This window comes from Littorina saxatilis, linkage group LG10, assembly GCF_037325665.1.
Source record: "Littorina saxatilis isolate snail1 linkage group LG10, US_GU_Lsax_2.0, whole genome shotgun sequence".
Classification (NCBI taxonomy): domain Eukaryota; kingdom Metazoa; phylum Mollusca; class Gastropoda; order Littorinimorpha; family Littorinidae; genus Littorina; species Littorina saxatilis.
Genome location: NC_090254.1, coordinates 44,156,823 through 44,171,967, shown reverse-complemented (window position 1 = coordinate 44,171,967; position 15,145 = coordinate 44,156,823). Strand labels below are relative to the sequence as shown.

Genomic DNA, 15,145 nt, shown 5'->3' with positions numbered 1-15,145 from the left:
GGAATATACTATGTGATTCGGGTAGGTATATTTATTAAATGAAAATTTACAATAAAATTTTCGATTAAATTACATATTCCTACTCCGAATCACATGTAGCAGATTACAAAAACAAGGCGGTGGGAAAGAAAAATCTAACTCACTCAAAAAACCTTGCCAAAAACCTGGACCGCTGCCAAAGAATCAGGGCGGTCCCAGTGGGAAAGAAAATCTAACCCACTCAAAAGCCTTTGCCAGGGCTGGCCCACTGCCAACAGGCAGTGAGGGAACCAAGGAAAGTCCTGATTGACAGCCGAGAAGTATCTCAGGCAAAGCGAAAGAGACAACCTCAGAGATCCAGAAAGCTGTGCTCAGCACTTCTTCCAATCTCCTAGCCGTAAAAAACAGCACAGGAATAGACCCAAGCCTTGGATTAATAACCCTGGCGAGCCAAGGGAAAGACAAGCTTCCCCCCCCCCCTTTATTGGAAGGAAATGCTAATGTCCTGAGAAGATCCGTGCGTAAGGTTGTCCCCTCAACTGAGAAGGACGAACCCCCGCGGTGACCTTAAGACAACCATGCCAAAGTCTGCAAACCTTGGGATGTAGTAAAGCCCAAAAGGCTTGTGAGAAAGAAGTCAGCTCAAAATAAGAGTGACCAATCCCCACGAAAGAGCGAGAGAGAGACATCCAAGCACTAAGTACCAGAGTCCACCTCGAAGAGAAAACTCACAAATAGAAGGTCGCCAGTTATCCCCTACCAGTCCCTGCGAACGCAGGGAGAGAGGTAGCACCCGACAGCAGCCACTTACGACTGTGCGTAAGCTACCGGAAGTGAGGACCCACGGTGGTCAAAAACCGATGTGACTGGCAACCATAAACAAAATGGCTAAAAGCCAGAATGTTCCCAAAACAGTCTGCTTGAAGGTAATCGAGAGTGAATCAAAAACCGAAAGCAGAAAACCAAGACTGGTAAACGTAAACCGTGAAGCCAGCCAGCCATAAGACTCCCGAAACCAGAGTTCTCAGGGAAAAAACAGGCAGTTAACTTCCTAGCCAAATCAAGAGCCTACCTGAGTTTGGCCAGAAACCCAGAGCGCGTCTGTCCCTGTCTGAAGACAGAGTCCAACGCGGAGAAAAACGGACAACCGCCCTAGACAAAGTTGCCTTTTGTAGCCGGGCGACTGTAAGGAAACCCGACCCGACAGACGTCATCCGGACTCGCCTCATACTAAGATGAGGAAGAAGAGAGGAAAGGCCCAAGACTGAAGTCACAGGAACCGAACCTTAACTAAACCTCTGCCCGAAGGAGAAGAGTAGCCAAAACCTGAGAGAGGGGAGGAAAGCCACAAAGAACTACTCCTCAAACATCCATTGTCCAAGACAATGCCCCCTCAGGAAAACCTGAATGTAACTTCCGAGGACAACTCAAGTGAACCTTAAGTTTGGACGAAACACCAGAACGCGTCTGATCACTAGAGAAAGACAGAGTCCGACTCGATGAAAGACAACAAGGACCAAAGTCCGAACGTTTGTGGCCAAACAGGGGTAACCTGAAGCCAGAGAACCCCACAAGCCACAAGAAACGGGAAGGCAACAACCACCATCGCCGCAACGTGGAATGGCTGTTGCCCGGCCAAGGCTGCCTATTGGCTGCCAGCTTAGCTTAACCAGAGGAATGAGCATGCTTCTGCTAAGCATGTTTCTGAGTATGCTAGCCCTACCTTCCTTCAACCTTTGTAAAGCAGTCAGAGACCTGGTGATCTCTACTCGACTGAATCTCTACTGCAGGCCAAGTTTAAGCGACTCTCTTTGACTGTTCAGGGAACTGAGAATGCGAAAGAAACGAGTCCCTCCGACACCCGCCGTGCGAGCGTAGAGAAGGAAGGGCAGCCTCATCTGCTCCATGCTCACCCTAGCAAGGGCTGGCCAACAGAGTAGAGAAAGGAGGCAAGTTCCAAAGGCTGAATAAGCAAGAAGGAACAAAAGGTGAAGCCCGTGTAGCCGAAGCCAGCCAAGGCTGAGCATGTTCCGGAACTGAACCATAGTAGAAACCGCGGCAGAACCAAAACACTAGAGATACCACCTTCGGGAGGAGATGGCCTAGCCAAAACCTGCAAACCGTGGTACCTACAAAAGGTGACTAAGGAACCGGAAGTAGAAAAACATCCTATCTTCACGGAACGGAAGTCCGACATCGACAACAAGGAAGCCGCCAATGTCGATGCACCCAAGGGAAATCCTGAGCCGAAGCTTGAGCTGCGACGGAAATCCAGAACGTGTTCGATTGCTGACTAAAGACTGAGAACCAGAATAGCTCAGCTACGAACGCAAACCGAAGTCACAGTTGCTGGTGGTAAACTGATGAATGAGATGACCGGAAACCGGAAAACCATCCAACCGGAAAAAGACCTGACTTATCCCCCTACTGACGGTCGTGAATAGGGGAAACGTCCAGGGCCACCCGAACTGACTAGGCAGTAAACGCAACACCCAACAGGTAAGGTGAAGACTGCCCCGGCTGAGGCTAAAAGCCTAAATGCCCGTAGGCCAGCTGCTGTTCCTCACCCACCGACCTCCGAAGGAGTGTCAGGGAGAGGAGAAGTGTATCCGAACAGAGCCGGAAATGCAGCAGACAAAACCGCGAAAAACGGAAGCGAAAGATGCATAGAGTAGACTGAGGCCGGAAGCCCAAACGCCCGTAGGCCAGTCCTCTGTCAACTCCAGTCAAAACCGCAACGTGTACTTGAAATGGAGGACTTATGCTTCCAGTAAAACCGGAAACACCACGCCGACAACGGCTGCCGCACTGGTGAAACACAAATGCCCACGACGGAACAAGAGTGAGACAGAACAGAAGAGGACTGGGGCCGGAACCCGAACGCCCGTAGGCCAGTCCTCGGTCAACCCCAGACAAGCCACTACGTGCGCTTGTGATGGAGAACCTATGCTTCCAGACAGGAAGTGTAGGAGGCCGAAGCCCCGCCCGGGAAAACCTTCGACGTGACCTCTGCCGCAGCTTAGAGGACAGCGTTAAGCCTTTTCCCAATAACCAGCACGTGTGGAATCGCTGACGACAGACTGAATGTCCGACACGACCGGCGAAAAAACCGAAGTCCACGTACTGGTGGAAGGCCGGTGAAACGGCATAACCGGAAAACCGGAAATCCGTCCCCCCCGACGTCGTCCTAACTCATGCCTCGATCAGGCTAAGAGAGAAAAGACGGCAAGTCTGCAGCTGCAGGAACCGGAACGGCAGTCGACGCGACAACCGAAGGTTGAAACGCTGACTACATCGGCCAGAGCTGAGACACCACCTGCCCGAAGGGCTGGCGTTGCTCCTCAGCTACCGACATCCGGGAGGAAGTGGAAGCGAAAGGAGCAGTAAATCCGGGCGGAGCCGGAAAGCACCAGACGAGACCGCGAAAAGCGGAAGCGCCGAATGCGAGGACGGAGGCCGGAAGCCCGAATGCCCTAAAGGCAACGTCCGGTCAACCCCAGAAACGACCACAGCGGGTGCGTACGTCAGAGGACCTATGCTTCCAGCGAGTGCCGGAAGCGCAGCGCCAGTAACGGCTACCGCCATTGCTCCGCCACACAATGGTCTTCGAGGAAGCCAGGGTGTGACTGAACAGAGGACGAATGCCCGGGGGGCAACGTCCGGTCAACCCCGGAAACGACCACAGCGGGTGCGTACGTCAGAGGACCTATGCTTCCAGCGAGTGCCGGAAGCGCAGCGCCAGTAACGGCTACCGCCATTGCTCCGCCACACAATGGTCTTCGAGGAAGCCAGGGTGTGACTGAACAGAGGACGAATGCCCGGGGGGCAACGTCCGGTCAACCCCGGAAACGACCACAGCGGGTGCGTACGTCAGAGGACCTATGCTTCCAGCGAGTGCCGGAAGCGCAGCGCCGGAAACGGCTACCGCCACTGCTCCGCCACACAATGGTCTTCGAGGAAACCAGGGTGCGACTGAACAGAGGACGAATGCCCGGGGGGCAACGTCCGGTCAACCCCGGAAACGACCACAGCGGGTGCGCACATCGGGGGACCTGGTCAACCCCGGAAACGACCACAGCGGGTGCGTACATCGGGGGACCTATGCTTCCGGCGAGTGCCGGAAGCGCAGCAGTCGGAAACGGCTAGACAACTCCGGAAACGACCCCAGCGGGTGCGTACGTCGGAGAAGTAGCCGGAACCAACTGCCGCCATTGCTCAGCCACACAATGGTCTTCAGTGAAGCCAGGGTGCGACCGAACAGGGGTTTGCGGGTCGTGAACCCGCCGAAAAGAGCTGTGTCCCAGCAGGGACTGTCCGACGGCCTCACGAGGGCCTGTGGACCAGCTCGACTTACTTGAATCGCCCACCACAGCGGTAGAAGACGAAGAAGCAAAACATCCGCCCTAGACAACGTCTCGGCCGGAAGCGTCAAAGAAGCCAACAAGGTGACGTCGCCCACAGACAGCGGGACCAACGGAAGACGCAGGCTTGGAACGCGAAAATTTCTTCACAAAGATAACGCAGACACCTGCAACACCTGATCTGCTAACGGCAGAGAAGGCGAGGAGAAGAAACAGGACGTACAACAGTATATGACTGCCCCACAAAGTGATTGTTCGAGGCAGAAAGAGTAACGAACAAAACATAACAAACATGTTAAATCCGAAACCACGACCAGTCCTACGGACTGGTAGATACCTGCTAAAGCCTAGCCAAGTAAACCACTGTCAGCAACGCTGATACACAAAATGGCGGCCAAGCGATAAGTTACTGGACAAAATTTAGAAGTCCAAAACGGACGAAAATTAAGCAATAACAAAAATTCCTGTCAAAGTAATGACGAAATATGAAATGGCTTACCAACTAACAAAGCAGAAGGCAAAAACGCAGGTAAAGTAAGGAGAACCTCACCATAACATAGGCCTAGCCACATAAATAAGCTGTCAGGAAAGCTGAGCAACCGAAAGTGGCGGCCACAAGATAAGTTACTGAAACGCATTTAGGAGTCCAAACGGACAAAAAGTCAGCAACTATAGATAAATTCCTGTCAAACTAAAGACAAGAAGGAACAAGCTTACCAACTAAACAAAGCAGCAAGCAAGTAAGCAGGTAAAATTACGTTTACCTCCAAAATACATCGGCCTAGCCACAAAATCTGTCAACTCATGCTGACAACAAAAATGGCGGCCAACAGTAGTCACTGAAATATCACAGGTCCAAACACGGACGAAAATCAGCAACTACAACAAATTTCCTGTCAAAATAATGACCAAAATGGAAAGAGCTCACCAACTACGAAGCAGGAGGCAAGATAGACGGTAACGTGGCCGGTGGGTGTCAAAACAACACCAAACAGCGCAGCCACAGGGGAGCCCAAAAATCAACAACCTGCTCCCTCGAAAGCTGTAAGGTCGAATGATATGAACCACGTGTTCAGTAGCAGTAGTGACATGGCATGCACGATGGGAGGTAACTCCCCGGGTGTATGGTCATTACCAAGGCTACGTTTACACTTTTTGTGGTTGGGGTTGCTTCCCTTAGACGGTTAGCCTTTTCAGAACCTAGCATCTCCGATTGTGTCAATGCTACATGTGATTCGGAGTAGGAATATGTAATTTAATGGTACATTAAAATCAACAACAACAAAAAACAAAAAAAACAAAAAAACTTTCACACAACAATGGTAACATTGTAATGGTACATACTAAAGTAATGAACCATGTATCCATAATCCAATACTGGCAATAGTATGATCCAAGTGACGCCCCAATGCACTGAAGCTCAACATGACTATTAGTTATCAGGAGTTTTCAGTCAGCACAATTTAACTCTCAAGCCTCCAGTGTTCTGTTCCATCTTCACTTCTCTCCATATCATTCAGTCAACAAGTTATAGATACTGTGATGAAATGGACGTGGAAAAATAGATTACCCCAGCGGAATTCGTAGGTTGTGTCCGCGGATTCGCGGAAAAGTCCCACCCCTGTGATTCACCCCCATCTTAAGACCCCCTCCTTTTAAAGACCTGATTTTCTCGGATTTTTGGAGGTCTTAAAAAACATGGTTCCACTGTACAACAACTCACGGACCCTCCCTCCTCAAGGTTTCCCTCAACTCCTCCCTCCATCTCCATCCCTCCTTTTTTATTAACAAAAAAAATATTCACACATGTTTGTAAATATATAATATTGGCACGAACCTACCCTATACAGTGGAACCTGACCTCGAGACCCCCTCTCCATAAAGACCCCCTCTCCATAAAGACCACCCATAAGGATCCCCGACGGTCAGGTTTACGGCTATATAAATCACCTGTCTTAAGGGACCACCCGCCCAAAGAGACAACTTTTGTTAAGTACCTTGGGTGGTCTCTTTTTAGACGGGTTCGACTGTACTTACATTTAACATACATTTATATGGCTCCACCCCTCTTTACCTTGCGGTGCTGGAAGTAGAAGAAGACGTCATGGATGATGTCTCGCTTGGACTTGTTCTGCCAGCCCCAGTCCTGGTTCCACGAGGTGACGCTGGACGCGGCGTCACAGCTCGCCCGCCCCTCCCTGAAGTCGATGGCGTGCGCGTTGAGCGAAGGCAGGTGACACTGCATCCACGCCAGGAACTTGGCGCTGGGGAACCGGATCTGGGAAGGATTGATATGTAGATTACTAGTTTTATGATGTTGTAGTTGACACGTTAGATCAGCACGCGCGCGGACGCAGGCAGGGACGAACACTTGCACACACTCACATACACACGCATTTACACACTCACACACATACCACCATAGCTGCGAACCTTCTGAAGTCAAAATCCAGGAGCCAGGGCGTCCCGGGGGACCGTTTAGTTTTGAATATGAGCAGGGAGAAGTTGTAAAATTCTGGAGATTCCCGGAAAATCCGGGAGGGTTGGCAGCTATGCACCACACACACTCAACCCACACACACTACACACACACCATAATCAATGAAAGCTGACAAGAGACCAGCAACCCACACACACTACACACACACCATAATCAATGAAAGCTGACAAAAGACCAGCAACCCACACACACTACACACACACCATAATCAATGAAAGCTGACAAAAGACCAGCAACCCACACACACTACACACACACCATAATCAATGAAAGCTGACAAAAGACCAGCAACCCACACACACTACACACACACCATAATCAATGAAAGCTGACAAAAGACCAGCAACCCACACACACTACACACACACCATAATCAATGAAAGCTGACAAAAGACCAGCAACCCACACACACTACACACACACCATAATCAATGAAAGCTGACAAAAGACCAGCAACCCACACACACTACACACACACCATAATCAATGAAAGCTGACAAAAGACCAGCAACCCACACACACTACACACACACCATAATCAATGAAAGCTGACAAAAGACCAGCAACCCACACACACTACACACACACCATAATCAATGAAAGCTGACAAAAGACCAGCAACCCACACACACTACACACACACCATAATCAATGAAAGCTGACAAAAGACCAGCAACCCACACACACTACACACACACCATAATCAATGAAAGCTGACAAAAGACCAGCAACCCACACACACTACACACACACCATAGTCAATGAAAGCTGACAAAAGACCAGCATCCATGCATTTCCATTATATTTCATTTGCATTACCTTATTGTCCCATCGCTGGAAAATTCGGGTAGCTTCTTCTCAGTTTAAAGCCAGCAGCATCACTAGTCGCGCTACCCAGGTGGGTGCGTGTTTAGTTTAGCCACCTGCACTTATGACAGAATGACCAAGCTAGATCTACTTGACGTGCCACAGTGATAACACGGGGATTGAACAGATATCATCTCCGACTGAGTCTGTGTATAATGTTGACCCGTGTCTGTCCCGGTGTAATACAAAAACAAAAAAATACTCCCGCAAAAATTGACTCCCGACTAAAAATCTCGTGACGAATTTGTTACTCCAAGTACACCTGCCGTACGAGCAAAGAACTCCCCAAGCTCGTGCTACACAGGATTCGTACCCTTGACCCACGGATCACAGGTCATGCAGAGCTTTACCCCCCCCCCCCCCCCCGGCTTCCATGCTAATATCACCTACCTTTTTCCTGAGCGAGTCCAAGAAGTAAAAGTCGTCGGTGTGGAAGAGGTTGACGGGCAGGGTGAAGGCCCTAGAGATCTGGGTCCGGTCCTCGTTCTCGTGGATCAGATAGTCGATGTACCAGGCGATGATGTGGCCTTGGTTGGGTTATACGAGATTGTATTCAGATTCCGAATAATGAAAAAACACATCAATAAGCTAACAATTAGGAAAGCAACACAATCATGTCTGCTTGTAACTTACCCCTTTTCTTTACACCCCCGGTATAGGGGTGTGTATAGGATTCGGTCGATGTGTTTGTTTGTTTGTTTGTGTGTTTGTGTTCGCATATAGATCTCAAGAATGAACGGACCGATCGTCACCAAACTTGGTGAACAGGTTCTATACATTCCTGAGACGGTCCTTACAAAAATTGGGACCAGTCAAACACACGGTTAGGGAGTTATTGCTGGATTACGATTCTACAAGGACTTATAGAGGGACATATTAATGGTCAAAGGGAAATAACCTTCTCAGTTGCTGGCAGTGAGAATGGTAAGGACGGGGGTGTTTTTCCTACCTCGGAGGAATTTCTTGTTTAAATAGGGCCCTACACGCGGCAAGCACAAGTCAAATGGGCAATTCATGTCGTCCATGTCAGAGTTCGTTACAGTGTTATATAAACACGAATATATTCAGCATGCATCCCCGAAAACGAAGTTTGGTTGCATAAATGTCAGGGAAAAACGGCCACACTCAAAGACCCACCCGTGCAAAGCACGAGTGTACGTGATGGTTGAAGCCCAATAACGCAGAAGAAGGAGAACAAGACGATCAAGACGACGAAGAAGTAGAAGTTAAACTAGAGCTTGTTTTTTCGTGCCCCGAACGAATACAACATTTCACCAATGAATGTGACGAAGCACGTGAAAACATCAATATTACAAGTACAATATGATAACAAAATAAACAACACAAAAACAAAGGATGAGGCACCTGGTTTGAGCGTGTGCACGTTGGATGACACGGTACTCAGGGCGGACAGGGGCATTCCTTGTTGTTGCTGTGCTGATTGTTGCTGCTGCTGTTGCTGCTGTTGCTGGTTGTGGTGTTGATCCCTGGCTCGCTTTCTCTGAGGTTCTCCTTTGTGGATGTTACTTTCTGGCTGAAAAGTATAGAAACCAAGATGTACCAAAATGACTGTTTGCGTTGAGAGCCGGAGTTGGAACGCTTGCCTCTCAGTCGCGCTGGAGGTTGTGGGTAAGATCCACACCCGAGGCGAATAAAAAATATCCGGCTATCCCGAGCGCTCTCCGGTCTTCCCAGCTGGAAATAGATACCAGACCTTATTCATGGCCGGGGAAGCCAAAGACCTTGAGAGAGAGGAGTTGGCACCACATTAATCTTTTTTTTTAAATTTTTTTTAATTTTTTTTTATAGATATAATTGGATAATTAATACAAAGCAAAAACACAAAAAACAAAATCGATTTTGCAGACTTTAAAAGGAATGGCCTTGTTCTATGACATCCAGGGGCCACAGCTCTGCATTTGATCAGAAATTTCACTGGCCTGATTCTAATAGCCCTGCGGATTTGTTACTCGCCCCTGGTGATCGGACCGACGATTTGGTCATCGGACATCCCTGCCATCAACCATCTCAGGTATACGGTACTTAAGTGTTTGCTCACCTGAAAACCGCCAGCTTTGGCGACTGCAGCATGGTCGACGTGAGACGATGTGGATCGTTTGCGCGGCCTGCCCACCATGGCTGGGCTGACCAAGACAGGGGCGGAGGATCTGGGGGTCACCATGTTGGCCAGGTGACCCGTGTTCGTTGCTGTCTGCACGGGCATCCCGCTATGTCGGGTCTCTGACACAAAGAGACACAATCTGGTTTCAGTGTTTTCCTTTTGAGGAGGCAATTCAAAGTGTATTGTTCAATTTGTGAAACATAGTAAAGCCTATTCTTAGAGAGAGAGAGAGAGAGAGAGAGAGAGAGAGACAGAGAGACAGAGAGAGACAGAGAGAGAGACAGACAGAGACAGAGACAGAGACAATCAGAAAGAGAGACAGAGACAATCAGAGAGAGAGACAGACAGAGAGAGTGACAATGACATATTGGAAAAATCATCTTTGTTTGAAATCAGGCAACATTTTCATTTCACTGACTCTCAGGAGACACTCGTTAGGCACTCTTAACTTCCTCTCTAATCCCTTACTCAGTTGGAATCACAGGAGCTTGTATTAATTCGCCGGTCGATGGAAGTATGCTATTCCTTTATCCTTATTGTAGTATTACTACTATTATTCACTAGTAGGAGTAGGATACTTCCATCGACCGGCGCTTTGAGACAAGCTCCTGTGGTTTGAAACACTATTTTGCCAGGAATAAAACCAACTAGATATTTCGATCCAACTCACTGTGAATCCTAGAACTGGATCTCCCTCTAGCCCCGACAGGGGCCATGTAACGCACGTGTCTTGGAGGCGGGTGCGCACCAGCGTTCTCCCACCCCGGGTAGGTCGCGTAGGGGCGTACAATGGGTACCGGGGTGTAGGCGCCGGGGTGGGGCGGCTGTTGGGGGGGATGCTGGTGTTGTTGATGTTGGTGATACAGCGTCGACTCCCGCCCGTTGTGAGCAAGTTCTGTCGCTTCGTTGGATTTTGCTGAAACAAGTAAAGAGACGAATTCCACAAAAACAAGAAATTCCTCCGAGGTAGGAAAAACACCCCCGTTGGTCAAAGGGAAATAACCTTCTCAGTTGGTGGCAGTGAGAATGGTTATTTCCCTTTGACCAACGGGGGTGTCCGTCTATAAGTGCTTGTATAATTTTAATCCACCAATAACTCCCTAACCGTGTGTTTGACTGGTCCCAATTTTTGTAAGGACCGTCTCAGGAATGTATAGAACCTGTTCACCAAGTTTGGTGACGATCGGTCCGTTCATTCTTGAGATCTATATATGCGAACACAAACACACAAACACACAAACACACAAAACACACAAACACATCGACCGAATCCTATACACACCCCTATACCGGGGGTGTAAAAAGTCTTGCTTTTAGTGAGGTACACTTTCCAAGGGTGCTACTTGTCCAACAGCGCTCAAAGTCCACAAAATGGGGCACTGGCCTTTGGCTAGTACTTCTCATAATTTACTAGCCAGAGAGCAAATTTTACTCGCCAAACCAACCATTTGTTTCAGCAACTTTACTCGCATTTGGCGAGTAGATTAACAATTCTACTCGCCATTTACATGTTTCTACTCGCCATGGCAAGCAAAATACTCGCCACTTTCAGGCCTGTCGAATTGTTCCAGACACACCCCTCGCTAGTGACTGGCCTATAATGTCACGTAGGAAAGATTGCCTGAATTAAATCAAGAGTATTTGGTCTCCTTTCACAACCCAAACAAACTTGACATATATAGTTATTTTCGAACATCGTCGATTATCGATGTGAGTATGACCGATATGATTTACATGTGCAGAAAAGAAAGAGAGATTCCTTCCCATGGAAACAGTTCGTGTTACTACCTCAGATCTGACCAAGCGTGTTTACGGGATAAGAGACACCCTTCACCAACATTCGTTCGCCAAATAAAATTACGGACTACTTTCGAGCTAATTATTGTAGGCGTGTCCAAATTACAGCACGGCGAATGTCCCTGGAACCTTTTAAGATGTAATTCGCCAGAAAACTTCCCCCAAGTAGCTCCCTAGATATCAGAGAAATAGGACCCAATATTGACGGACTGTGTGATGATATCTTCTGCTATGGGCTGTTGAGACTAGTGATAACAAAATCTCGACCTCCGGTCTCGATTTTGATATCACTGTCGAAACAGACCAATAGCAGAAGATATCATCACACAGTCAGTCAATGTTAGATATATTGCTAATTCTCTGGACATTTTGTATTTACCAAGTATTTGTCTCAGTTTTGGCTGTTCCATATCCCTCCCTCTTATTATTATTTCTTTTTGTTCACTCTTTTTTGTACTTTTCAGTATTTCAAAATGTCTTTTCTTTCAAAAAGTCTTTAGTCACTTGCTCAACTAAATTCTGGGATAATTACATTTTCATATATATATATATTTTTTTTTTAATTTAGGTGTTTTTGTTTTTGAAGTGGGGAAGCAATAAAGAGGTCGTCGATATCAAAACGTATAATGCATTCGTCGGATAGAATAAGAGTCCTTACTACTCTTGGTTTCTCACATATTAAAATATCGTTCTGCCATCTGTTTCAGTGACGGCGCTAATATTTTTTCAAACTGGTACGCAAACTTTTATGATGCAAACCGTCGTGAAAAAAACGGTAGGCTGGTCGTTGGAACCAGTAAGAGTCCAACTCAGAGTACTGGGTTTGTTGTTTTACCAGCAAAAAAAACCCCGGTAGTTAAAAAAATCAACCGGTAGGTCATACCGGCAGCCAATTTTGTTCCGGTATTTTCTCGTTTCAACCGGAAAATACCGGTAATTACCGGTTAACGCCAATACTGTCAGATATTAGAATATCGTTCTGCCATCTGTTTAAGATTCTGGCTCCTTATTAAGTACACCTCGATAAACAAAGATTGACTACTATCATTGACAAATATGTTTCAAACCAAGAAAAAACATTCTCAAGTTGAGTTTACCTGCTCTCCAAGATCTGCCGACGTCACCAGCGTAGCCCACATACCCGGACCCGGGACCGCTGGACAGAAAGGACGGGGGGATGGCAGTGTAGACGGGGGCGTGGGGGTGTCCGTACCCCACCCCTGTCTTCTGCTCCGCCCCCTCCGGCATGGAGTAAGCAAGCACATTTTCTGGTTGACCTGGGGAAGGTGAAAGGACGTAAGTGCTCTGAGTAATTTAAATGCATTCATGTGCAACGAGAATGAATGTTTGCCTTGGAGAATGAGGAACTTTAACGTTCCAATAACGTACATTTCCTGTTTTTTGATTCTTGGAGATTGAGGAACATGTATATGAACTTGCGGCTATCATCCTTTTTTAAGGGTGAAAGTCACTTGTTCATGTTAAATCAATGCTTGTTATTCTCTGAGGTGCAAGTCGCTTGTTCATGTCAAATCGATGCTTGTTATTCTCTGAGGTGCAAGTCGCTTGTTCATGTTAAATCAGTGCTTGTTATTCTCTGAGGTGCAAGTCGCTTGTTCATGTTAAATCAGTGCTTGTTATTCTCTGAGGTGCAAGTCGCTTGTTCATGTTAAATCAATGCTTGTTATTCTCTGAGGTGCAAGTCGCTTGTTCATGTTAAATCAATGCTTGTTATTCTCTGAGGTGCAAGTCGCTTGTTCATGTCAAATCGATGCTTGTTATTCTCTGAGGTGCAAGTCGCTTGTTCATGTTAAATCAGTGCTTGTTATTCTCTGAGGTGCAAGTCGCTTGTTCATGTTAAATCAATGCTTGTTATTCTCTGAGGTGAAAGTCGCTTGTTCATGTTAAATCAATGCTTGTTATATTCTGAGGTGTAAGTCGCTTGTTCATGTTAAGTCAGTGCTTGTTATTCTCTGAGGACTCAGGTGCAAGTCGCTTGTTCATGTTAAATCAATGCTTGTTATTCTCTGAGGTGCAAGTCGCTTGTTAAATCAATGCTTGTTATTCTCTGAGGTGCAAGTCGCTTGTTCATGTTAAATCAATGCTTGTTATTCTCTGAGGTGCAAGTCGCTTGTTCATGTTAAATCAATGCTTGTTATATTCTGAGGTGTAAGTCGCTTGTTCATGTTAAGTCAGTGCTTGTTATTCTCTGAGGACTCAGGTGCAAGTCGCTTGTTCATGTTAAATCAATGCTTGTTATTCTCTGAGGTGCAAAAGGATAGGTTCCGCATGACTCTCACTTAGTTTTATTGCACATGTATGTCTTGACAGCGCTTACGTCCCTTAGTTATTTGTATCTTAAAATCGTACTCTGCCCCATTTGATTAAGATTCTGGACTGAAGAAAAAGAATTCAAATCTTCAAGGGTCGAAGGCAGCTACCATCAACGATAACATGTATCAAAACCCAGCCCTATCGCTTGCATACAGTCTGTACAACGTACCGACCTAACCTCATCTTCCCCAACCGCCCAAGAAAATGGGTAATTTGCTCCCACAGACATAACACACACAGAAGACACGCAGATGTTCTCCCTCTCCCTCTCTTGTCTTAATGAATAAACCATCAATCCATCCATCCATCTCTGTCTCTCTCTGGCCTTCCATCATCCTCCCACCACCTATATCTCATCCCCCCTCTCTATTCCTCTCTTAACACCCCCCCCCCCCCCCTCTCTCTCTCTCTCTCTTCCAGTTTACCTGGGACAGACCAGGTGGCGACTCCAGGAGCATACCCGGGGAAGGCAGCAGCACCCAGCTCTGTGTAGCTTCCATGCTGGGTGGCAGCGGGGGGCACACCCGACGAAGACACGCCGTACTCCGGGTAGCTCTGCGGGTGTATGGAAGCAGCGGAGGAAGATGAGGAGGTGGGGGCTGACACAGATCCTGGCTCTGAAGAACCGTTAGCACCGGCAAACGAGCTGGAGGCATCACCGACGAAATGGGTCAGGGTGTTGGGGGGAGGAGGAGGAGGTGCCTCCCTGTCCGTGGGGTAGTGCCAGGACTTCACCTGACAGTTTCCAACCCCAGGGAAGCCAGATGGAGAAGGGCCTAATACGGGTCTGGGTTGAAGAGGCTGGCCCGCGTGCAGAGCAGCTTCTGAATCGGGCAGGAACACAGGTGAATATCAAAACGAACAAACAAACCAACAACAACAACAAGAGGCGAAGCCATCAAGGCTCACGTAAGAAATCGACAAACAGTAACACAAACTCAATCACTCCGTCACACATACACACACACACACACACACACACACACACACACACACACACACACACACACACACACACACAGAAAGAGCATCTATAGGTGAAACTGTGCAAGAAAGCGAGACACTAGATCTAGATCTGTCTGTCTGCATGTAGCCTACTTACAGGGACACGACTGCCAACTAGTCTCGGCCCGCTCAAAATAATAATGACCGAGACTTTCAGTACTTCCTTCGCGTGACGTCTAA

The 15,145-nt window shown here is 47.7% G+C and overlaps 1 protein-coding gene across 2 annotated transcripts in view; it reads right to left on the bottom strand.

The window, feature by feature from the left end:
• Positions 1-15,145, bottom strand: part of LOC138978903 (uncharacterized) — a 28,509-nt gene that overhangs the window by 2,778 nt on the left and 10,586 nt on the right. For both annotated transcript variants that reach the window (XM_070351719.1, XM_070351720.1), the window contains exons 6-12: positions 14,386-14,784; positions 12,724-12,903; positions 10,500-10,745; positions 9,767-9,948; positions 9,073-9,241; positions 8,098-8,234; positions 6,415-6,618 (exon numbers count right to left, since the gene is read on the bottom strand). In XM_070351719.1, the coding sequence (XP_070207820.1) occupies positions 6,415-6,618; positions 8,098-8,234; positions 9,073-9,241; positions 9,767-9,948; positions 10,500-10,745; positions 12,724-12,903; positions 14,386-14,784 (1,517 nt within the window). The remainder of the gene's footprint in view (positions 1-6,414; positions 6,619-8,097; positions 8,235-9,072; positions 9,242-9,766; positions 9,949-10,499; positions 10,746-12,723; positions 12,904-14,385; positions 14,785-15,145) is intronic.